General features: G+C 37.8%; 1 protein-coding gene across 3 annotated transcripts; it reads right to left on the bottom strand.

Annotated features, from left to right (window-relative positions):
• Positions 1-1,677: 1,677 nt before the first annotated feature.
• Positions 1,678-25,729, bottom strand: BNIP2 (BCL2 interacting protein 2). 3 transcript variants are annotated; one of them, XM_032297288.1, is made up of 12 exons: positions 25,478-25,729; positions 18,319-18,425; positions 15,903-15,970; positions 15,256-15,432; positions 13,389-13,565; positions 9,930-10,032; positions 8,459-8,590; positions 6,913-6,999; positions 6,481-6,579; positions 5,724-5,759; positions 3,524-3,557; positions 2,274-2,407 (listed from the first exon to the last, which is right to left on the bottom strand). In XM_032297288.1, the coding sequence occupies exons 2-11, from the start codon at positions 18,366-18,368 to the stop codon at positions 3,545-3,547; spliced, it is 942 nt and encodes a 313-aa protein (XP_032153179.1). In that variant the 5' UTR covers positions 18,369-18,425; positions 25,478-25,729; the 3' UTR covers positions 2,274-2,407; positions 3,524-3,544. The 3 variants fall into 3 exon arrangements, with proteins under 3 accessions (XP_032153177.1, XP_032153178.1, XP_032153179.1); XM_032297286.1 differs by lacking the exon at positions 3,524-3,557 and having other exon boundaries at positions 1,678-2,407; XM_032297287.1 differs by lacking the exons at positions 3,524-3,557; positions 5,724-5,759 and having other exon boundaries at positions 1,717-2,407.
• Between the last annotated feature and the right edge of the window lie 363 nt (positions 25,730-26,092).

Below are 26,092 nucleotides of genomic sequence, written 5' to 3'. Positions count from 1 at the left end.
CTGTGGGTGCACCCCTATGCCAGATTCCATTAAGGTACAGGTTAAAGCAAGTATCCCTTTAATTTAGTGATTCACAGCACCGCCTTTTCTCTATATCCCAGGTATTAACACTGTTGTCTCTGAATTTTTATGTTTAACAGAATATAGGCTTCTTCTATTTAAAAAAAAAAAATCCATAAAAACATTGCTTTTGCAACACATATCCACAGTTAGGAGTAATGACTGCAAAATCAAAAAACACAAAAAAGAAAGTTATTTTTCCTATTTTTCAGACTGAAGACCAAGTACTTAATGTGGTGGAAAACCACCTATTAAAAACCTCAGCCCACTTTGAGCAAGATAAAGATGCATAAATGAAAGACTATGTTAACTGGTCTACAAATAGAGAATCTAGTCACAATCAATTGTTTACACGTAATCCTCATATGGTAAATTCAGAAGGAATGCCTAACTTGTTATTGTTAGTTTGCTTCTTCAACAAAAAGTGTTCCTAAGATGTGAGCAAGCAATAATGGTTTTGGCTCAATTCACTGTAATGAAGTTAGTTCCGGATCTGCCAAGACCTGCCGGATCCGAGTTAAGTCAGGAGGCTGCTGAGGAATGTTTCATTCTGGGAATCCTCCAGCATCTCTTATAATTGGTTTTAAGTCAGCATGCCAAGTATAAGACTGAGGAGGACAAAAAGTATAGATTGAAAAGTTCCCTTTTGTAACAGGAGGCTTATAATTATGTGAGAATGGTAACAGCCACATGTGTGTTCAATCTAGGATAGAAGAAATCTTAAGAGGTTAGCTCACATCCACTTCAATTGGGCTACTCTAGGCCACTCTTTTGTAAAATACCTTACAGAAAGGTTTGCAGTAGCATAACCTTCAGATTAGGAAGGTATTATGCTGACCAGCTGTCCATGAGTCTTTCAAGTATATGACACAATATTAGATCAATCTGTTGTTTCAGAAATAATTTTTTCGATAATTAAGCTTTTGTTTGGAGGCACGTACACAATTTATTTCAGTGTAATGGTACTTACCAAATGAAACCATTTAAATGCTTGTATCAAATGTGTTATCGAAAACAGCACAATATAATGATGCTCTCTAAGACTTACAGAATTAACCTAATTTACAGTATTGTCAAACATGATTTCATAGAAATTTGAACAAACACCACATCTAATTAGGTCAAACAACTACTGAGTTGAAATAGTTGATATGGAAGTATTTTGGTAAAGTGCCCACAGTGAGAGCAGTTTAAAAAGCAGCCCCAGGGCTGGGCATGGTGGCTCATGCCTGTAATCCAAGCACTTTGGAGGCCAAGGCGGGCGGATCACCTGAGGTCGGGTGTTCAAGACCAGCCTGACCAACATGGTGAAACCCTGTCTTAAAAAAAAAAAAAAAAAAAATAAAAAAAAAAAAAAGCAGCCCCTGTTTTCTACAGAAAAAGTTGTGACAGTGAATAACTCATCATATTCTCTGCAATACTACACAGCACTCACACACATTCAGGGGAGCAATACCCTGGACACACGGCGTATTTCACATTAGTGAACAAACTCAAGATTTTTATAAAGTTCTGACTTTGGGTCAGAAAATAAAATGTTCCATATATACATATTTACAAACCCCCATTCCTAATGTCTTAAATCCTCTAGTTCTAAAAATGGCTTTTTGACTTGTCTTTAAAAAGAAAAAAGTGTGCAATGTGCCTGCATTTGTACTTGCTGAATTATGAAATGATATATGTTAAATGAGAAAAAAACCTTGGGATGGTACTAATACACTTTGATTATGTACATGATCTTTGGGTATCCATGAGAATCAGTTTAACTGTTTGTTGCCTTATGAGAAACTTAATTTTCTAAGTTACCTAGGAAATGTATTGAACCATTTACAAAAACAAAAATTCTAATATGCACTTTACAAAATCATGGTCTTATTTACCTGCATATTTCTTCCATACAACAAGTACACATTAAAAAATATTGCTCAAAAACATAAAAATATATATTATTTCTTTCCTTTGCCTTTTATGCATATAAATATTTCACCGAAGATGATGTGTCATTCAATAAACAAATGCAAAAACTGTTGTATATAAAGTGTGGTTCTCTGCTATTTAGCAATATAAAATATAAAATGATAATACAGTTAGCTATTAAAGAGCTAAATTCAAGAGATTTGCAAACCAGTACAGCAGTGAACAGTCCCTTGCATAATACAAAAGTCCATTAAGAAAAGTCAAGTCAATCTTGTAACAGGTTACATAAAAATATGGGCCAATAAATGCATTATGAATGCAAAAACCGCACTGCTTCATCAGCACATTCTTCAGTCTTGTTTGGACTAGATGCCAAACTTACTGTTCATTTTTCGGTTCGTCTTGCTTTCCATTAAGCTCTTGATCAACTCTGTTTAATGAAGAATATATATAATAAGAAACTAGCAACTGAACAATTTTCTTTCTAAACATGACTATTTTAGCATAGAATATCACTCTGTTAAAGACAAAGCTTTGCAAAGAAGCAGACATAGTAAAACCAGTTACCAAATATCAGTTCCCCAACCAGAAAAGAAAATTTTTAAAGGCACGAGGACACTCGCAAGAAATGTGACTGTTGTTTCTTTAAAAATTATAAAATACTTTACATACAAATGCACATAAACTTTCTTAAAAGTTCAAATTACATGGCATATTAAAATCTTGACCTGTAACTTGGCTGTGGTAGGGATCCAAGTGGTAAGAGACTGGCAGGAATAAAAACTCCCTCAAAAATGACTGTTAACTAAAATATAAAAATGCCACTAATTGATCAATCAATATGTTAAAATCCAGTGATTAAAAAAATGCATACTTACAGAACCCATAATTATTCTCTAAAACTTACTGGTACCCAGTCTGTGAGTGCCTTAAACTTATTTTGACAGTATGAAGCCCTAAGAATTTAACATTCAAAACTATCTAAATATAAATCAATTACTAGCTGGGCACAGTGGCTCACACTTGTAATCCCTGCACTGTGAAAGGCCAAGATAGGCGGACTGCTTGACCAGCAGTTCGAGACCAGCCTGGGCAACATGGCGAAATCTGTCTCTACACAAAACACAAAAATTAGCCAGGTGTGGTAGTGTGCACCTGTAGTCCCAGCTACTCAGAAGGCTGAGGTGGAAGGAATGCTGGAGCCCTGGAGACCCAGGCTGCAGTGAGACAAGACTGTGCCACTACACTCCAGCCTGGGTGACAGAGGAAGATTCTGACTCAAAAAAACCAAAACAAAAACCCATCAAAAAATCTATTTAGTGGTGGGTTGCACATAAGTCATATCAAAATTTACGCATGTGGGGATTAGAAGGATTACATAATTACCACACAATAATTACAGACAACCCTTCAAAGGTAACAGTCTATTAGTATTACATTTGTGATGGTCTGAATAGTGGATGCAGGGACCCTGAAAACAATCTGGTATTAGATATAAAAAGGTACTTTTCATGTTTTTATTATTAACACCCATTACTGTGCTCACCTGAGTATCAGTGAAGCAGACCTAAAAGCCTGGTCTGTGGTAAAGGCAAAGTAACATTTTAAAATATTTTAAATACTGTTATCAAAAATTTGAAAGGTACATATTTCTGATAAGGCATTTAATATAAGGATGTATCAAATCCTCTTAACATCTGAACTATCTTTACCAACTAATTTCATAATTATTTTTAAACTCCACTGAAACATTTTAACACTCTGTATCTATATGGCAACACTTGCATTGAGTTCTCTGAAACAAACATTTGAAACATTTAAAACTGCTATCGTTTTTCTGTCACTGGGGACACTGGATCTCACTATTGTCAGCATTTCTTCAACCCTCTTCCCCACAAGCCCCTCAATAAAATGCTTTTACCCCTTCTTCCCCTGCTCCCCAAAATCCTGCCACAGGGACTCATAGTTTCATACTCTCTTTAGCACCAGTACTTATCATGTCATGGAGTTGTCACCTCAGATAAGCTCCTTTGCACATAGCCTCTGTAAGGTTTGCTTTTAAAAACATGGCTGGGTGTGGTGGCTCACACCTGTAATCCCAGCACTTAGGGGGGCCAAGGAGTTTGAGACCAGACTGGCCAACATGGTGAAACCCTGTTTCTACTAAAAATGAAAAAGTTAGCTGGGTGTGGTGACAGGAACCTGTAATCTCAGCTACTTGGGAGGTTGAGGCAAGAGAATCCCTTGAACCCAAGATGCGGAGACTGAAGTGAGCTGAGATTGTGCCACTGCACTCTAGCCTGGGTGACAAGAGAGAAACTCTGTCTCAAAACAAAACATGCCTCTCTATCTAAATTTAATTTAAAATTTTATTTTCAGATTGACAAAAATTTATTATTTTTTAAGATGAAAGAAACTACAAAAACCATAAAGTTTCTAAAAGATACAAGCAATAATTCTGTTTATGGTTAAACCCAAGTGAAAAAAAAAATCAAGATAAAATAGTGACAGGTTTCAAACAATGAATTTCAATAAAAAGTATAAATTCCACAGTTTTCCTGATGTCTAAATTACTTTTTCGCAGTATTAAAAACTTTTTTAAAAAAGGGCTTAATACAGGACATTTCATCAACAAAGGCAATTCACTTTGAAATCTATGAAGCAGCTAGCTTCAAAATATTCTACAATTACCATATTTTTACTTTCAGCCACTTGTCTAGCAAATGCACAGGAATGCCTAGAAACGGATGAGAAATCAGCATGACCAGTGTCTACCTTTCTACGTTAAAGTGTTGGTTAAACTGTGAAGTGTCATGTAGAAGTGTAAAACTGATTCTATCACAGGGCCTACTGAATTCTCACTCATCAACAGAAACAAAATGTGTTCAAAGTTAAGAATATTCCAGTTAGTTACAGTTGGCTCCTTAGAATGGACAAGACAATTACATATAAATCTGTCACCATAACTCTTTAGATTGTATTAAACTATGTTGTGCTAATTTAACTGCCAATATTTTAAAGATTTGACAACTAGCTCCAAATTCTACATTTTTCGAAATTATTACATAAAATTGTAAGTACTGTATACCCTTGCCTTACATCATCTACGCCAAGGTATCAATAGATAATAGTTTGTTATGCTCAAAGCAGAGGTGTTCAAAATAAAATTTAAAATAGAAAGCAGAGTGTTTAATTGTTAAGTGGTACATTGAGATTTTAGGTATTTCATCACATGTAGAATTTGACTGGTTAGCAAGCCATTTAATTTAAGCGAAAAAGGAAATTAATGTTGGTTAGCCAAAGAATATATGCATTGCAAATATAATAAATAACCCCAAGGAAATAAATTGATAACTTTAAAAATGTATGCATAACTATTTCAAAAGCACAAGTTAGCGATTTAAAGAAAATGGTGAAACAGATAACGTCTTAAAAGTATTTGGTGTTCCAAATATCATTTTTAGTAATTTCTCTGCTTTCACCATTAGTATTTAGAGTAAGAAGGAAAGAGAAGGGTCTGTGGTCTTTAACTGCTAATTGGCATCAAATATGGCAATAAAACATGGTGAATCCGGTCATATTCAGCCTTAGGAACTCTGGGTTCACCCTGTATTTGGAAGTTGGGGTATATTTATATTTACAAATGCTATTATCTTTGTCTACAAGCTAACCAACCAATAAGGAGGAGTTAGTCTGCAATGCAAATGGACTAGTCTAGATGCAACCCAGTCGAGGTGTGCATATACCTTTTTCGTTTCTTTTTAAACTTTTCTTCTTCATACCTTTGTAGGGAAGAGTTATTTCAGTAAATATACATATTATGAAGATGAACAAAAACTTGAAAAAAGGTACTAAAAATAAACTCATTTAAATTTTCCAGCAAAACCAAAAATACTTAATACATGATGTCCAAAGTAAAAATCTGACCATCACACATTAAATAGACTAAAACCTCAGGTGAGCAGAACAAAGAAACTTTTCTACATGCATTGTAATACTCAGGTATTTATGCTAATAGCCTTCTACCAAGTCCAGGAAGTTACATGGAAGAATGTGAATCTAATAAAGAGAACAAAATTTCGTCACTGGAAAACATTAAAGTTATGTTGACTTAAATATTTTTATTTGTTTAGCAATGATTATTCATGATGAGTTTACTCAAATTGAGCACCATGTTCAACTTTGGAGAATGTTCGTTAGTACTAATCAATTAGAAAAATCATCTCTTAGATTATAACCACTCTATGAAAGAATAACATGGATCACAACCAGAAATAATTTCTCTGAGTTCTTCAGCTGACAGCCTGAAGAAAATGCTAACTTATTGGGACGATGTGGGAAATGGCTTCTTCCTCTTTTTCTTTGTTACACACACACACACACACACACACACACACAGAGTTATGACACATAATGCATAAAGAATGAGTATTGAAAAGGATTGCCTGTTGCACATCAAAATATTAAGATCCAATACAATTAAGGAAATAAAACAAAACATACTGTTTTATGCATTCTGGTATGCCAACGTATTCCATGGGGACAAGTTCTGCTAGTTCTGCCAAATTAAAGACGTATCTAATTTTTTGGCTGAATTTTGAGCTATGAAAGAAAATAAAAATAATTACCTCCATGTTTCTGACAAACAGAATGGAAACAATGTTTACAAGATACAAAAATTTCTTATATACAAATGGATATAAGAAATTTTTTTAAAAAAATTATATCATTTTGAACGTTCAACACACAAGGATGATAAATGTCTGAGGTGATGGATGTGCTAGTCACCCTGCTCTGATCGTTATACAAGGTATACACATATCAAAATACAGCTCTGTATTCCATAAATACGTATAGCTAATATGTGTCAACTGAAAATAAATGGAAAAAAAAGAAGTAAAAATAAAATTAAAGTCAATGGCTCTCAAAAATTACCTAATAAATGGTCTTGTAACAGCCAGAAGTGTTCTGATAAACCAAGAAGGATGGACAATGATTAGGGATTTTAGATTTTTCCGTAACCTGGAGTTAAAAAAAAAAAAACAAACAAAATTAAAAATCTCTACAAATTCTAATGCTAAAAGTCAAGACCTCAATAAATATGTGCAAGTTTGTGCAAAGCAGTAATTGAAAAATCTCACCCAAGAGTTCTCATTTAGGTGTGATATTCCTGTAGACAAGAAAGTACACTCTTGAATTTCGATGGTTCTTCCTATTGCTATGAAATGAACTTTATTTGGCCAAATTTATGTCCATAGTATAGCCTGTTATTAAATGTCTCCTAGCATACACATTCACTTGTCTTTGGGACTCTGTCAACCAGGGAAAGAGGCCAATATAAAAGAATATAAAAGTAAACTATTCTCATTTTCCAAGACTGGGGAGAAACTGGTGCTAAGTTCTTAAAGCACTGCAAAGGCAGAGAAGTCTGTGTGCGGGGGAGATGACCACAGGAACAAAAACAAATCAGATCTAACTCCTATTCTTATGGAATTTAAAGTTTTGATTAAAACTTAAAGGTATTATCCTAGACAGCTTCTTTGTAAATGACTAAATAAAAACTTACTGTATTATGTATATTTTCACACATCAAGTTATATAATCACAGGAGCTACCCAATGTCAAATTCGGATGTGAAGAGAAAATTATTAATGGTACAGACTTGATTTAAATTAGCCATGGCAAGATCAAACCAATTGGAAGAGCACTCTCCTTCCATTAAGTACTGATGACTAACTCCCAAGAGAATACACTTCTAAACCAAAGAAAGATTACAACTAAACAAGCATTACTAAGAAATGTAAGACTGAGCACTGCGGCTCATGCCTGTAATCCCAGCACTTTGGGGGCTAAGGCAGGTGGATGGTTTCAGTCCAGGAGTTAGAGAAGCGGCCTGGGCAATATGTTGAAACGCTGTCTCTACAAAAAATACAAAAATTAGCTGGCTGTGGTGGTACACGCCTGTACACCCAGCTACCTGGGAGGCTGAGGTGGGAGAATCACCTGAGTCTGGGAGGTCACAGCTACCGTGAGCAGAGATTGCACCACTGCAGTCCAGCCTAGGTAACAGAGTGAGACTCTGTCTCAAAACAAAGCAAAAAACAAAAGCATACAACAAGCTAAGCACTACAAATTAGGCAAAGCTCAGAATGTAATAAAACAGGAAACATACTACATTCTCCATCCTTTCCCAAGATGTAAACTGTAGGAAAGTGTTCAATGTGGAGAAAATTTCTCCTTATAAATAAGGAGAAATGTAGAGCTACTTTATAAATTAAGGTTATTCTTTACAGAAAAATCAAAATTGATTTCCCTCATAACATTCTAAAATGTTATTTTTAGAAAATAGCAATGTGTCATGAAATTAATAAATGAAATTTTAAAAATAAATGTTTTTAAATAGCAACAGAAAACAAAGTTTGATCTATTAAAGCCATTATAAAAACTTTTCAGACTAGCTTTCAACTTGTATTTGTATTACCTTCTATCGATTTGCTGATAACATTTCCTGAGCCACCCCAGACTGGGCATTTTTCTTCGAGTTGTTGCACCATTTAAATAAACTATCATGTAGTTCTCTGCTACTAATAGCTCCAAAGTGCCAATAACGTATCTGTAAAAAACAGATTTAAGTTTAAGCCTTAAAAATCACCGTGTATAACTGAACTAGATTCTCTAAATTATACAATTCCCTTCTCTCCTCTACAATGAATGCAAACAATGAAAATGCTCAAACTGCATTAGCTGGTATTACGATTATTTGAAAACGTTACTTTTTAAGAGATATATATGAAAATGTTTTTAGATGAAAATGATTTGCTTCTGGGATTTGCTTCAAAAGTATATACGGGGGGAGAAATGGTAACAAACTTTAAATCGATAATTGTTGAAGTAACTGATAAATGAACATTTGATTTACTTCTCTTTACCCTTGTGAATGTTTAAAACTTTCCACAACAAAGCTTTTAAAAACTGGATTAACCTGAGAAACAGAATGACCCTGTGGAAATAGAACTGATTCAGTTCAGTTATACTGGCCTTCTAGGGGTGAATGTAATGTGGCCACATGATTTTGGGACAAAAATCACTTCTTTACACTTAATGTAACTGCAAATGTAAAATTAAAAAGCTGGGATAGGTGGGGCATGGTGGCTTACTTGAGCCCTGGAGTTTGAGGCTAACCCTGGCAACCTAGTCAGATCCTGTCTCTACCAAAAATAAAAAAGTCAGCTGGATGTGGTGACATGTGCCTGTAGTCCCGGTAACTAGGGAGGCTGAGGTAGGAGGATGGCTTGAGCCCGTGAGGTCAAGGGTGCAGGGAGCCGTCGTTGTATCAGTGAACTCCAGCAAGGGTGGGTGACACTGTGAAACTCCATCTCAAAACAAAACAAAAGTTGGAACAACTAATCTGAGATCTATTTCCCAGTTTTAAAATGACAATTTTTCTCTTGAGTTGGAAAACGATTATTTCATAATGTCAGAGAATAACGACTCATCTAGTCCCGTATCTAGTAACAAATACTTTTGCTTTAATCTTCATTTCTATCGTACACAAACTTGCACTTGAAAAGATTTGGACACTTTCAGAACTGGGATATTTATTTTTCTGGGAGAGGGTCTTACTCTGTCACTCAGACTAGAGTGCAGTGGCAAAATCGCAGTTCACTGCAGCTTTGACCTCACAGGCTCAGGTGATTCCCTGCCTCAGGCTCCTGCGTAGCTGGGGCTACAGGCCCATACCACCATGCCTGGCTAATTTTTTGTCTGTGTAGAGAGAGGGCTTTGTCATGTTGCGCACGCTAGTCTCCAACTCCTGCACTCAAGTGACCTGCCCGCCTCAGTCTCCCAAGGAACTGGGATATTTATAATTTTTACACACCTTAAGTTTTTTAAAGTGTAGATCTAATTAGCTCAGAATTCTGTCCAAATGTTTTTGTTAAATATATACTTACTTAAAGAGATTGTCCATCAGGTATCTATAGTTAGGTTGACTACTTTCGGGCATGAAACAGACAGCAAACACAACAATGGCATTTAATCCATCCCCATAATATCCTGAAAAAGACACCAAACACACCAGCATGATTTTACTCTTAGGAATTTTCAGAAGACATCTGTATGATTGGTAAATTATAAATAACAGTTTACCTCTCACAAACTTATGAATTAAAATGTTTTGTAAATCTTATATGGTCTTACATAGAATTTTAAATTTCTTCTTCCCCAAAAGAGAACAGTAAAATTTAAAGAGGACAGTGGACAGAAAAAACAAAAAACCCCAAAACCACTTAAATAAGCATACTTAAAATGCCACCCCTATTTTATCAAGTAGACAAATGCAGTGATATAACCCAATACAATACCAACACTATACAACATTTGAAAGTTTGTTTTAATTTTTAATTTATATATCTATAAATTAAATTAAATATATATATATATATATATATACACACATTAAATATATATTAAATATATATATGCACGCTTATGGTTAAAGTGGGTGCTTTTTAATTTTAAAATATTTTTTGGAGACAGGTGTCTTGCTCTATTGGCCAGGATGGAGTGAAGCGGCACAATCACAGCTCATGCAACCTCGAACTTCTGGGCTCAAGGGATCTTCCCACCTTACAGCCTGCAGAGGAGCTGAGGCTGTAGTGCACACAAACATGCCTGGTTAATTTTTTAAAAAAATTTTTGTAGAGATAGGGTTTCAGTGTTGCTTAAACTGGTCTTGAACTCCTAGCCTTAAGCAGTCCTCCTCCTTTGGCGCTAGGCATGAGCCACCTCACCAGACCCATAAGTGGGTGATTTTTAAAACGTAAGTTTTATATTTAAAAATGCTAGCATTGTGTAGAATTTAGGATATCAAAACTAAATTAGGCTGGGCACAGTGGCTCATGCTTGCAATACCAGCACTTCGGGAAGCTGAGGAGGGCAGATCACTTGAGGCTAGGAGTTCAAGACCAACCTGACCAAAATGGTGAAACCTCATCTCTACTAAAAATACAAAAAATTAGTCGGGAGTGGTGGTGTGGAACTGTAGCCCCAGCTACTTAGGAGGCTGAGGCAGGAGATTCACTTGAACCTGGGAGGCAGAGCATGCAGTGAGCCGAGACTGCACCACTGCACTCCAGCCTGTGTGACAGAGTAACACTTGGTTTCAAAAAAAAAAAAAACAAAACTAAATTACATCTCTGACATAATTTTCAGTAACAAAAAACAGTGATAAAATGTCTATGTTTCAACTGCAGTCTTCAGATATTAAGCCCATAATTAGTAACAAACACATCTGCTGTAACCTTCATTTCTATTGTTTATAAATTTGCACGTGAAAAGATTTGAACATTTCAAGAACATCAGAATCTTCACTATCTTTCTTAATTAGTCACAAAATATATTGTGATGATGCAAAAGCATAAGGTGGCCTTGATTACTTCCCCCACAAAAAAGTGCTATTTCTGAAAGATAAAAGATGTAAGCTATAAATCAGGTCTTATAATTTGATTCCTATGAGCTAGCTCAATAATGTATGTCGGTGGACTTCCTGATCCAGATTATGCCATTTTCTTCATCTGAGTAAGATTAAATTAGGCAGAAGAATGCAACTACAAATATTCATGTGATTTGCTTTCAGATGAATGAAGACTATAGAAATAAGCAGGGGAATGCATTTGGTAGAGAGTAAATTAAGTGGAAATAACTTAGAAAAAAACATCAATCTGCTTGACCCATGTGCCCCCGTCCTGCATTAGGAGAATTTAAAGTAGTATGACATACTCTATAGTGAGTTGTGTTCTGACTTGGCACTAACATTCCAGCACTATTTACAACACGCCTAGGTAAACTTCTATATATGGTACTGTTAGACTGAAAGGATTTATAACTTAAACTTATAGCTTTTCCTATTTCTTAAGGGACTTAAACCTTGTATTTTTGTATACCCCATAAATATGCAAAGTGGGTGCTCTATAAAAATGTGGTGTGGGCCAGGCGCGGTGGCTCATGCCTGTAATCCCAGCACTTTGGGAGGCCGAGGTGGGTGGATCACGAGGTCAACAGATCGAGACCATCCCGGTCAACATGGTGAAACCCCGTCTCTACTAAAAATACAAAAAATTAGCTGGGCATGGTGGCGCGTGCTTGTAATCCCAGCTACTCAGGAGGCTGAGGCAGAATTGCCTGAACCCAGGAGGCAGAGGTTGCGGTGAGCCGAGATCGCGCCATTGCACTCCAGCCTGGGTAACAAGAGCGAAACTCCGTCTCAAAAAAAAAAATGTGGTGTGAACTAGTTCTCTATTAAAAAATAATTTGTTCATAGTTTTAAGGTAAACTAAGACTTACAAGTTTAAAAGTCCAAGTTTTACTTATATCCACAAAAAAAAGCAATTTGTTTATAATAGCTCAAGTTAGAAAGAACTCACACGCACATCAAAAAAAAGAATGGTTAAGCAAATTATGGTTTCTCCATGCAATGGAAAACTACTCAGCAATAACAAGGAATGAACTGTGGATATGTGCAACCACATGGATGAATCTCAAAAACTTCATGGTGAAAAATAGACCAAAGAGGGCATAGGATGATTTTAGTTACTATATATGAAATTCTAGAACAGGCAAAACTAATCAGGGGGTAGATATGATAGTGGCTACTGGAAGTGAGTATTTACTGGGAAGGGGTATTAAAAAATTCTTCTGGGACACTAAAAATGTACTATACATTTAGGGGTGTGGGTTATATACATGTGTATGTATTTGCCAAAACTCACTGAACTACACGCTTAAGATCAGAGCATTTCACAGTTTATAACTTAGGGAGAAAGGGCAGTCCCACTTTTCGGTAGCCTACAGACAGTTAAAAAAAAATTTTTTTTTTAATTTTTTTGAGACAGGGTCTGTCAAAAAACAAAACAAACAAAAAACTGGAGTGCAGTGGCATGATCATGGCTCACTTGCAGCCTCAACTTCCCAGGCTCACGCTCGCTCTCCTCCCACCCCAGCCTCCTAAGTAGCTGGGACTACAGACATACGCCACCGCTCCTGGCTATTTTTTTTTTTTTTTTTGTGGCGACAACGTCTATGTTGCTCAATCTGGTCTTGAACTCCTGAGCTCAAGTAATCCTCCTGCCTCAGCCTCTCAAGCTGCTGGGATTACAGGCCTGAGCCACTGTGCCCAACCTGACAGTTTTCCCTACAAATTCTTTTGTACTTTTTCAACTTCCGGTATGCATATAATCATTTTTAAATGGTAGCTTTATTCTTGTACTTTAACCTTGTCATGTTTCTAAAATGATATGAGAAATGCTTATTATTCTTTCAAAATTACATGATATCTCTAGGCAGAGTTTCTAAAAGCATTTAGAAATCTGATATTGCATTAAGCAATCTGAGAAATCCTCAGTAACTCTTACCCCCATGGCTGATAACTTTTTTATAGGGTTCAATTGCTTTCATGTCAACCCTGTGGTCCTGTTCTCCAATCCTGAACATACGCCAGCGTCGTCCATCTTCTTTTTCCTCTGCTGCTGTATATTCGGTAATTGAGCCTTTCCTAATTACTTCAGTAGTCTTGGGTTTTGGAAGATCATCTGTGAAAATAAAAAGTTTTTGAATCACAAACTGTTATACAACAAAAATCGAATTATATGTTAACCACTTTACTATCCAGGTTTTTCAGAGAATTTTCATTATACTATGAGCACAATTTTATTTTATTTATTTATCTTTTCTTTTTTCTTCTTTTTTTTATAAAGATGGGGTTTCACCATGTTGGTCAGGCTGGTCTTGAACTCCCGACCTCAGGTGATTCACCCGCCTTGGCCTCCAAAGTGCTTGGATTACAAGCGTGAGCCACCACGCCAGGCCAATGGGCGCAATTTTAAACGTCTCTTCCATAATGGAGGAAAAGGCCTATTCTTAACCTGAGGCCATCTTAAATCTTTGGAAATCATGGTTCTTTAACTTTTTTTATTGCCCAATTCAACAAAAAAACACCTAATTACAGAGCAATGTATATCCAAAGTTCAGAAAATATTAATTCATAGAGTCATCAAAATCTTAGCACACTGGCCTTACAACACCTTTCCATATTCAAACCGTGACAGTGCTGTCCCTGGCAGTTATGACTATAGGTTATCTTAAGAAGCTATCTGGGAGCCAATTTTGCTGTTGCTGAGCACATAAATTAACTGTAATACCAGATAGGAAGTGGTTAACTACTCAATGATCACTTCTCATTTGATCAGCTTTATAATGCAGAAATGTATTTATGATATTTTGAGGTATACATGCAGACGTCTATTTAAATTAGCATTAGCCAAAGCATAAGCACCAATGATTAGGTGTAATTTATGTTTTGAGATTGCAGTTTAGCTGATTATTAATTTAGTAATGATTTTCAAAATTCCAGTATTATAGTCCTTACCAAAAGATGGGGGAAGGGGGAACCTACTGCATGTTAGTTGTTTCCAAGACAAAGCTGTTAACGGAAAATATCCTTCCAGGAAATGACTACAGCAGCATTAAAGAAAGAAGAGACAAAACACACAGGCACAAAACTATTTCAGTATCTTTATAAAACATTGCTTATTACTGGACTGTTTAATGAACCAGTAAAACAGAGAAGAAAGAAGAAACCAAAAATATAGCACATCACACTTTATTATAATAAAATACTGAATGCTAAACACTACTTTGGGGAAAAAAAAACATTTTCAAGATGGAAAAACCATATATAAAAATTATAACTAGTATATATAAGATACTGTAGACACTTTTCCAATTAAAGAAAGCATGCAAAGTAAAACACAGCACAATTCCTTTGAATTACAAATAATTAATGATAAGAAATACTAGGTCTGGGGGCTAAAAGTATGTATTAATTTAAGTTGGTCACTTTACAAAGTAGAGCAATGTCAGGTAAGTCTATTTAAAAAGTCACCCCCAAAATGCCTTTCAGAACTCCCTTCCCACAAACTGTTAACTATATGTCGCTTCAAAAGTTTCTTACTTGATTGACTGAAAATGAGCATGCCATAATTATCAAGAAATATTTTTTAAGCAACTATGAAAAAAACATGACAGCACTGGGCAAATAAGAGGGGGAAAACACTGGTGTAATCTACTATATACAGTTCTGAAGTCCGTGAGAATATTCAAGTGTTAACAGAATTTCATATCTTGGTAACAAATAAATGAACTTCAGAAAGAATTACATACTTCAAGCAAAATCCCTTAATACATTAATAAAGATCAGATTAAAAACAGTGAAACATTTACCTTCCCACTCAAACTCGTTACTATTCTCAGATGGCGTGTCTAAGCCATCTAAGTCAATTTCCCCACTTTCATCCAAATCATCTGACAATACAGAGCCATCGCTAGGATCCAGTGTCAGGCTAATGTCTGGAGCCATTAGTTTCTTTCTCACTTTATTTTCATTAACTTCTAGGGAACCTGGAATTGGAAAATAAAGAAAAAGATATGTAACAAAAAAATGCTTAGATACCAAAGATAAATAAGAAAAATTCCATTCTTGAGAAAAATAATATCCATTAAACATAACTTCAAAGCACCTATTTACAAAATTTTGATTCTGATCACTACTGCTTCTACATTGTTGGCAAGAGATCAATAAACTATCAATGTTTTTAAAATAGAGGCAGACCTTATAGAGACCTCTTGCCAATAAAAATGATTTCCTCCCACCTGTTTTCTGTAAAACTTTCCAAAAACCAAGCGTATGTTTTGGGAAGTTAATTTTTTAAAGCTTTCTAAAAATGCTTCCCTCAATGTTAAGCTTATACCTTGACTTCTGCGATGGAATAAAAACTCAAGTTGTTTTTTTTTTTGGACAAAGAAATGTGTTAAAAAAAAAAATCAAGAAGTCCATCATTTCATTGAAAGTAAAAGTGTTAAGCTCTTACCTGGCTGGTTCTCTGGTCCAGTTATAGCTAGTATATCTGCTTCAATACTATCATCTTCTGGTAAAGGTCTAGAAGACACAGGCATACTTTTTAACCCAGAAATTAAGAAAGAATTTTTTTCAAGTTCAATCTATTAAACATACAGCTTATAGAAATAATTACGTGGAAAATGGAATGAAGTGGTGTTGTTGTTTTTGAGACAGGGACTTACTCCGTCACCTAGGCTGGAGCACAATGGCGCAATCATGGCTCACTTCAGCCTTCACTCCTTGGCTCTACAGATCCTCCTATTTGGGACTACAGGTGCGTGCCACCACACACGGCTAATTTTTAGTAGAGACAGGGTCTTGCTATGTTGCCCAGGCTGGCCTCCAACTTTTAGGCTCCAACGATTCTCCCGCCTCAACTTCCGAAAGTGTTGGGATTACAGGCGTGAGCCACTGTGCCCAGCTTAAGCAGCGTTTAAGATAAAGCCTCAGCTTTCTGAGTAGCTAGGACTACAGTTGCACACCACCAAGCCCGGCTAATTTTTAAGGTTTTTTGTAGAGACCGGGTATTGCTATACTGCCCAGGCTGGTCTCAAGCAATCCTTCTGCCTTGGCTTCCCAAAGCACTAGGATTATAGGCGTGAGCTGCTGTGCTTGGCTACGCTTTAAAAATTCTCCGACTGTCAGAGCTGACTTACACACTTATTATATATAAGCAACACACAAAAACAGATATAAATACCTCACGCAGTAGGTATTAAAGAATCATAAAACATGTAAAAATTTTAAACAACTATAACTGAAATGCACAAATATAATGTGATCTATGATGCAATGTATGAAGCTCAATTTTTACTCACAATGAGACTACAGTAACAATGGTTCATTTCTTCTGAGATCAGCGTTCCTATATTACTGTCACCACCATGTGCAACAATGACTCAGGTCTCCTATCAGCTGTCCATCTTCCAACTGCTAAAGCACCTGATTATGGACTAGGATATCTTCTGATCACTATGGCATGGAAGCAGTATTTCATTATAAGGTCTGCCTTTGCTCTCTTTTCATTAGCCAACCTGGTGCCAATACAATTGTAAATACAAATGCAACATGTCAAGGTGGCTGGCCAGAGGAGGTAGAAAATCCTTGTTAATTTACTTAGTAAGGTTTTTTTTGGGGGGGGGGAGGGGATCCCACAAAATTATTATTATTTTTTGAGTCAGAGCCTTGCTCTGTTGCCCAGGCTGGAGTGCAATGGCATGATCTCACCTCACTGCAACCTCTGGCTCCCGGGTTCAGGCAATTCTTGTGCCTCTGGCTTCTAAGCAGCTGGGACTACAAATGCATGCCACCACACCTGGCTAATTTTTTGTATTTTTAGTAGAGATGGCGCTTTGCCATGTTGGCCTGGTTGGTCTCAAACTCCTGGCCCTAAGCGATCTGCCCACCTCAGCCTCCCAAAGTCTTAGGATTACAGGTGTGAGCCACTGCAGCTGGTCATAAAATTAAAGAAAAATTTTAAAAACAACTAAAGACCCCTTCTCTGAGGAATCCCTCAGACCTAGTTTAAAGGAAAAAAAGGGGGCCAGGTGTAGTGGCTCATGCCTGTTATCCCAGCACTTTGCAAGGCCAAAGTGGGTGAATCATGAGGTCAGGAATTCGAGATCAGGCTGGCCAATATGGTAAAACCCATCTCTACTAAAAATACAGAAAAAAAAAAAAATCAGCCAGGTGTGCTGGCACATGACTATAATCCCAGCTACTTGGGAGGCTGAGATAGAAGAACTGCTTGGCCCTCGGAGGCGGAGGATGCAATGAGTTGAGATCACGCCACTGCACTCCAGCCTGGGCAACAGAGCGAGACTCCGTCTCAGAACAAAAAGGAAATAAAAGTTTGGAAACTTAAATGTCCAAAACAAAAATGAAAGATTACAGAAGACTACATATATATTTGGTTAGAAAGTAAGATACAAGAGAATCAATCTAACTGTTGAAAAGAAACTTCTACTTCCTAGCATCACATGATCACCTTGTATTACTGAGTTTAAGAAGCCAAATATTCACTTAAAAAGTGACATCTCGGTGGGGCATGGTAGTTCATGCCTGTAATCCTACCACTTTGGGAAGCCAAGGTGGGTGGATCATGAGGTCAGGAGTTCGAGAACAGCCTGGCCAATATGGTGAAACCTAGTCTTTACTAAAAATACAAAAATAAGCTGGGCGTGGTGGCACATGCCTGTAGTCCCAGCTACTCAGAAGCCTGAGGCAGGAGAACTGCTTGAACCCGGGAGGCAGGGGTTGCAGAGAGCTGAGATTGCACTACTGCACTCCAGCCTGGATGACAGAGCGAGACTCAAAAAAATGACATCTCAATAAAGAAATTTTGAAGTTTTGTTCTAAAATTGTTTTCATTTAAAAGCACTGCTCACATTGGAAAATCTTCATCTTGCCATTCTTCTTTAAGTTCCACACCTTCCATCCTCAGCCTGGATTCAATGTCAACTACAAACTCTTGATAATCCAGAGGGCCAATGTCCTATGAAGAGAGAAAAATGTATAACTTAATTGCCACTTTACTTTTTATCCAATAAAAAGGTGTAGTAACTTTATATCTTAGTTCATACCTGATGTTTAGTACAGTAGTCTGGTCATGAAATTCATTTACTGGGTTGTAATTTTTTTTAAATTAGAGACTATTCAGACTATATGTACTCTGGTAAAATAGTGTTTATAGTAAGGATACTGTTCAGTCAAAATACTTGTTTTCAGTTGCATGTATAGTGTCTCAGGTTATGAATTAAAACATATTTCATACTACGGATTATATTAAAAAATAAAAATTAAAATTTCATACTATGGATTATATTAAAAAATTTGAAGTTGGGTAAGAAATAACAATGTTCTTTATTACAGATTCATAATTAAACTTTCTGTCCCTTGGATAGAGATTGAATCTAGAGAGTGAACAACAGTAAATAAATAATATTTAAACTCATGATTCGGCAGAGTTAAGTAGTATGCTTTTATATTTTCTTCTCAATAGTTCGATGCCACAATTCCTGAGCTCCTTTAAGAAGTCTATTCAGTAACTCGTCCAGTAAATAAACTATGTTATCTTTTGATTTCTTCCACAGCTATGCTATGCTTTTCTCATATAGCTTCGCATACACTTTCAAACACTCAACTTGGTCAATGTCTTTGTGTATGCAACTACATATTTTAACATATGCCGTGAACTTTGGTCTTAAGTTTTTCCAAGGATGGATGTGAGTGCCAATATCCTCATTTTAAAAGTGAGAAATCTAGAGATATTCCTTCTGGTGATAGAGAAAGAAACAGAAGTTTAGGTATGGTAAAGATCAACTGGTTAACAATGCAATGAAACAGCAAAAACCATAGAAGAGGTATCAATGAGTATTTAGTTCATTTACATTAAAGTCAACAGACATCTAAAGTTATTCAAAAACCAGCACTGACAAATATATATAGGTATTCTGCAGTAATATATTTCTTAAGAGGTACAGAGCCTCACTAGCAGTACTAAAAATAAAGTTTAAAGCGGGTGACACCAGGCCGGGCACGGTGACTCACACCTGTAATCCTAGCACTTTGGGAGGCTGAAGTGGGTGGATCACTTGAGGTCAGGAGTTGATAACCAGTTGAAACCCCATCTCTACTAAAAATAAAAAAAAAATTTTTTAAAAATAGCAGGGCATGGTGGCAGGCTCCTGTAATTCCGGCTACTCCAGAGGCTGAAGCAGCATAATCATTTGAACCTGGGAGGCGAAGGTTGAATCACTTGAACCTGGGAGGCGGAGGTTGCAGTGAGCCAAGGTCCAGCCAGGGTGACAGAGCAAGACTCCGTCCAAAAAAAAAAAAAAAAAAGCTGCCGTGGTGGCTTATGCCTGTAATCTCAGCATTCTGGGAGGCCAAGGTGGGAGGATCACAAGGCCAGGAGTTTGAGACCAGCCTGACCAACATGGTGGAAACTCATCAGACTAAAAATTAAAAAAATTAGCCAGGGGTGGTGGTGTGAAGCTGTAATCCCAGCTACTCAGAAGGCTGAGATAGGATAATCACTTGAACCTAGGATGTGGAGGTTGCAATGAGCTGAGATAGCGCCACTGCACTCCAGTGTGGCGACAGAGACTCAGTCTCAAAGGAAAAAAGAAAAGTGACTGACACCAGTAGAAGACGAACGAGGGTGAAACGGACAAAATGACTAACGCTTTTCATCGTAGTGAGTCCTTCTACACCATTTGATTTTTAAAACTATACTATATATGACTTTAAAAAGTATTTAATAAATAAAATCAATTATGCCAGCCATTCACATCAACCAGTCTTCTAAAAGAAAAATGTCATCACGTCCTACAGCTGCCCTATCTGCTACGTCACTATAACATTCAAAAGATGCACAAAGTTATACAGAAAAAAAGTCTTATGCTCCGGAACAACAAAATTAAAATGGAAACGTCCTCAAGTGTTAGATTTCACGAGGTAAACTAAATTTGTATCTCTGCCAAGGCTGGAAGGCTCTCTGCCTTGTTGATTTTTTCCTTACACTCAAGAGAAGGTTTTAAACATTTTCAAAAAGTTTCAATTTTTGACGATACACTTATTAGCACAGAAAGAAAATGGCAGATGCTGTCTTTTTCACACCAACTTATTTGCTTTAAAAAGTCATTTACATATAGGAGTAAGGTTTTTAATTCTCTGGGAAAACAATGATCCAGGCAATTTTGATAAATTAATGAGAAACATTTAAAAAACAATAATCATGACTTATTTAGCACTTTCTCTGTTTCTAATATGTCACCTATACTGTTAAGTAATTAATACCCATCTTCAATAATGTCTTTATATATACATTGCTTTCTGATAGCAACCTTTCCTCTCTGAGGGAAAAATAAGCAAAAAAAGGGACACCAACCTTACAAAACCATCCCCTCTGTTTAGAACACAAATAGAAAGGAGCCCACTATTACAATCAACAAGCCCAAATGGTGAAAATACTTATTACTCTAGAATTACAATGCTCAAGTGAGACCAAAGCATGCTATCACTAAAGACTGAAAACTGATACTCTCTTCTAGATTTTTAATTTAGTGATTTCCCAATGTTAAGTTTTCTTAAGACTTTGGTACTCACTCTCAAGTGAACGATGCATTTTCCTAAATTCAATAATCAGAAAAGCGCTCTCTTATCTTGACGCACCTTTTTATTGAGTGTTGAAAAAAATACCAGCATGTTCTCTGGGTGTCTTTTTCTTTAAGCACACAGAAAATGATTGGGTTCCAATGCATCTGGGTGTCTTTTTCAAATATCTCAAATACTCAGAAAAATATTCAGCATTTCAAAAATAAAAGCAGAGACTGAAAGTTGCAACCAATGTATTCCCAATACTTACCACAGTGCCTAGCACATAACAGGCCTATAAAAATTAGTTAAATGAATAATATCTGTAGGGTATGACACTGGTCAGCAAACCTTTGCTCAATCTCTTAGGCTTATTTTGCTTATTAAACTACATGAGTAGGATTTGCCCCTTGTTACCCCACAAAAATGTAACAAAAATATTCTGTGGGAACCTACACATCTGCAATAATAATTTCTGTTGGTAAAATTTTCCTCACTGGTAAGAGGAAAGGTTTATCTTGGGAAATTCCAGAGGACAAACCAGGCCTTTCAGCTGCTTAACCACTTGAACAAGTTTATCTCCATGAAAATAGCTCCTTGGGGCTGGGCACGTGGCTCATGCCTGTAATCCCAGCACTTCGGGAGGCTGGGGTGGGCAGATCACCTGAGGTCAGGAGTATGACACCAGCCTGACCAACATGGTGAAACCCTGTTTCATGAAAAATACAAAAATCAGCCAGGCATGGTGGAGAACACCTGTAATCCCTGCTACTAGGGAGGCTGAGGCAGGAGAATCACTTGAACCTGGGAGGTGGAGGTTGCAGTGAGCTGAGGTTGTGCCACTGCACTCCAGCCTGGGTGAAAGAGACTCTGCCTCAAAAAAAAAAAAAAAAAAAAGAAAAGAAAAGAAAATAGCTTCTCAAAACACAGAAAGCCCACGTCTTTCAGCTATCTCACCCTATTTATTCCATTTTTCCCTTAATATCATATTGAATCATGTGTTAATACCTCAGTATACAGACATGGGTATTTAGTTTGAGGATAATTAATTAATCTAGTTAAATGGAACTTGGGGAGAGAGATATAGATAGATTTAGTCTACCATTTCATCACAAATTTTAGGGGACAGTACACTAGGTAGATGAAAACAATGTAAACAATTGAGGGCATACTGTTCTTGGAAGCACTTTATTATCAAGCAGCTGCTAAGAACAGGAAACAAATAAGAAAGGAGTTAATATAACCACAACCACTTTGAAGAAGATCAGGATACTGCTGACTCACAAGTTAACTGTGGTTGCTTCCCATTTCTTGTTCATATAGTTATTTTTTTAGTAAATTAGAATGGGAAATAACACTTTAAGATGCTATTTGTTAAAATAAGCTGTTGCGACAGAAATAACTTAATTTCTCAATGGATTGACTCTTGGTAGTGGTGGGACATCCTTACTTATGCCACTTACCTGTCGAAGTCAAAAATAAATTCAAAACAGTGGATCTTAGGTTAAAAAAAAAAATCAAAGAGATAATGGATTCCTTCTGATGTAGAGCTTCAAGGGGAGTAGTACTGGTAAACTCAACCAGGCTAAAGAAACTTTCCCCAGGCAGTTTAGCAACACATGCAAAAATTAAATGTTAAGATCATTTAGGCCAGGCTCAGTGGCATTACTCCTGTAATCCTAACACCTTGGGAGGACAAGGTGGGAAAACGGTTTAAGCCCGGAAGTTCAAGCCTAGCTTGGGCAACAAAGTGAGATCTGTCTCTACATTTTTTTTTTTTTTAAAGATCACATTAGAAGTGTTTAGATTGTAACACAATTTTACACAATAATTTCGGTATATGCAGTTTAACAGTGCTGCTGCAACATGCGCCAGAAACGACTATTTATGCTGAAATCAATTCCAGTAGGCAGATGAAAATGCCCAGGCAAGCCCTTCACTTCCCCATTTAAACGAAATGGTTTCATTCTAAACATTTATGTTCACTTTTTAACGAACAGCCTATACATTTAGGAGATCACCAAACATCCTTGGAAAAATCCTATATACTTGCTTGTCATTGCTTCCATGAGGGGAGAGGTATATAGTTTTTAAACAATAAAAGAAGATGCTCTATCAGAAATGTTAACACAAGCCAGGCACGGTGGCTCACGCCTGTCATCCCAACAGTTTGGGAGGCTGAGGTGGACTGATCACCTGAGGTCAGGCGTTTGAGTCCAGCCTGGCCAACATGGTGAAACCCCATCTCTACTAAAAATACAAAAATTGGCCAAGTGTGGTGGTGTCTGCCTGCAATCTTGAGGCAGGAGAATCGCTTGAACCCAGGAGGCAGAAGTTGCAGGGAGGGGAGATGGAGTCACTGCACTCCAGCCTGGGTGACAGAGCAAGACTGCATCTCAAAAAATAAATACATAAATGAATAAAATAAAATAAATGTTAACAAAAAATTTAAGAAGAAAAACTAGAATGGTGATGACTTCTCTCAAAATTGTGAAAATAAAGCAAAAGATGATTGTGCTGCCTACAAAAGTTATCTTTATTGAATTATCATTGCAGAATGTACTGAAAATGCTGAGACCTTAGTTTGTTGTAGTTAGAAAAATTAACTGTAACATAAAACTATAATCGTGGAATATTACTATCATCATATCATACTAGTATTTTGCTTCACAGCATGTGAACACAACATGACATTTTTTTCTTCGTGGGAGTGGCGGCTCGGGGACACACAGAGTCTCACTTTGTAGCCCGGGCTGGACCAGTCTGGAGCGCAGTGCTGCAATCTCAGCTCACTGCAACCTCTGCCTCCCAGATTCAAGTGATTGCTGTGCCACAGTCTCTCCAGTCGCTAGGATTACAGGCATGCACCACCAGGCCCAGCTAATTTTTTTATTTTCGGTAGAGATGGGGTTTCACCGTGTTGGCCAGCCTGGTCTCGAACTCCTAACCTCAGGTGATCCGCTTTCTTGGCCTCCCAAAGTGACAAGACATCTTCCATCTACTACCAGCCAACTTTAACTTAATGGATCTGGTTACACATACTTTCTCGGACACCCTTCACCCTATTGTTCCTTCTACCAGCATTACTCAAGATAGAATGAACAGAATTTTTCCAGAGTGCTTTTCACATTTACTAACCCCTTTTATAGCCATCATCGCATGTTCCAAGCAGTAACTTTGCGATGCATGACACTCGTGTTATCTTCATTTCATCTTACATGTGAGGGACCACATCCTGGTCCACCTACCTAGTCCAGAACTGCTTCTAATATAGCACACCGTCTGCAATGCACTGACAACTTCATACAGAATAAGCCTGTAATGCCCGATTTGGTTGCACTTAGCTTCAAAGATCTTGTAATGCCTGAAGACTGTAATAGCACTGACTTATGATAATCCAGTTCAAGTTCCGTTTGCAGAAATCGATCTGTCATACTTCCTGTCTAAACCCAACAATGTTAGGCTGCACTTCAGATTATGAAGACTAGGAACAGAGTTTAGAGAAACCATAAAATAACAAGAACTAAGAAGAATATGTGCAAAATAATCAAGAAACTAGTCTGCAGGGGTAACAGTTGTAATTCTTTGGAAACATCCATTCACAAATTACAGTATTTGTTTCTACAACTGCAGATATTCCTGTAAAATGTTAGAAAAATAATACATTTAACTGAAAATAAGAAATCAGGTATTACGAGAGACAGAGATCCTAATCAAGAGAAGGTGAGAATGAAAAAAGCAACACTAGAATGCAATCACATAATTCATTCGATTAAACAGGAGGCTGTGCCTATCTTGATGAACACGGCAAAAGCTGTGCCCTCAAAGAGCTCACAGGATAGACAAGTAACTCTCCGGCGGCAAGAGATGCATCTAGAAATACAAACCATTGTGCCAGGTATTTAAACAGAAAAGGTGGTGTCTGGATCCAAGCCGGGACTCGGCTTTTGACGTACACACTCCAGATTTGGTTTAGCGTGCTCGGGAAGATCTATTAAAGCCCTGATTACTTATGCTGCTCCCGTGTCTATTCCCCGAGGTTACAAGGCATTTCAGAAGTCCAAGTTTCTTTGTTCTGCACCAGGACCGAGGCTGGTCATAAATACTGAACCATCGTGGCCCAGCCACTTCACCCACACCGGGGTAAAGGTAGGGGAGAGGAGGAGGGACAAGGTTCTATCCCGAGCACAACTACCAGAAACGGAAAAGGAGTGGGGTGGGGGCCAAACTGCCAAATACAAACAGGACCCGAGCCAAGGGCGGGGACCTATGCTGGGCGGGTATCCAGGAAGCACCTCCCGAGCAGGTTCTATGGCGCCCCCTACCACGGGTAACCTGCGTTTTCTCTCCCCGGGCGTCTTGGGTAAGCGCCCGACAAATCTGCGCCCCTAGGCCGGTTCCAGTGCGGCTCCGGAGCCACCGTGCCGAGTCCTCCCAGGCCGCACTCACCCCGGAGGAAGCCTTGGCCCCCTCGTCCTCCTCGCCCCTCCAGGCCGGCGACGTGGGGCTGACGGCCAGGTCGCAAAAAGCGGTGCCGAGCGGAGCCCGCTCCCCTCGGTCGGCGTTGGAGACCCCGGCCCAATTCCCCGGCCGCAGCGGTGCGGCGGCGGCGGCGGCAGCTGACCCGGACGCAGTGAAAGATCCCGGCGGAAGTGACAACACTCCGACCTCCGGGCGCGGCAGCGGAGGAGGCGGTGGCGGGGGCGTGCCGTCCTCTTGAAACCCACATAGCATCCCCCAGCCCACGCAGGCCTCACCGGCTATCGCTCGCGTCAGCCTTCCTTGTCTCTGGGCAGACCCGTCGCTTCGACTCCTTATTGGTGGCGTTTCTTCCTTGTTGTGCGCTGGGACGCTGCCCTGTAGTCTCAGTCATTTTTGTTTTCTTTTTGCCTGTTTTTATTGAACATTGCAATAGGTGAAATTATCAATATCAATAATATTATAATGCAATAGGTGCAATTACCAATAGCAATATTATGACAACAGGTGCAACTATCAGTATCATTGCGATAGGTGCAATTATCAACGATCAATAATAATGTGAATAATGTGAATTGTAAAATG

Source organism: Sapajus apella, unplaced genomic scaffold (assembly GCF_009761245.1).
Source record: "Sapajus apella isolate SASKATOON/1434 unplaced genomic scaffold, GSC_monkey_1.0 scaffold37, whole genome shotgun sequence".
In the NCBI taxonomy this organism is placed as follows: Eukaryota; Metazoa; Chordata; class Mammalia; order Primates; family Cebidae; genus Sapajus; species Sapajus apella.
Note: the sequence above shows the minus strand (reverse complement) of the source record. Positions and strands in the feature narration are given on the sequence as shown.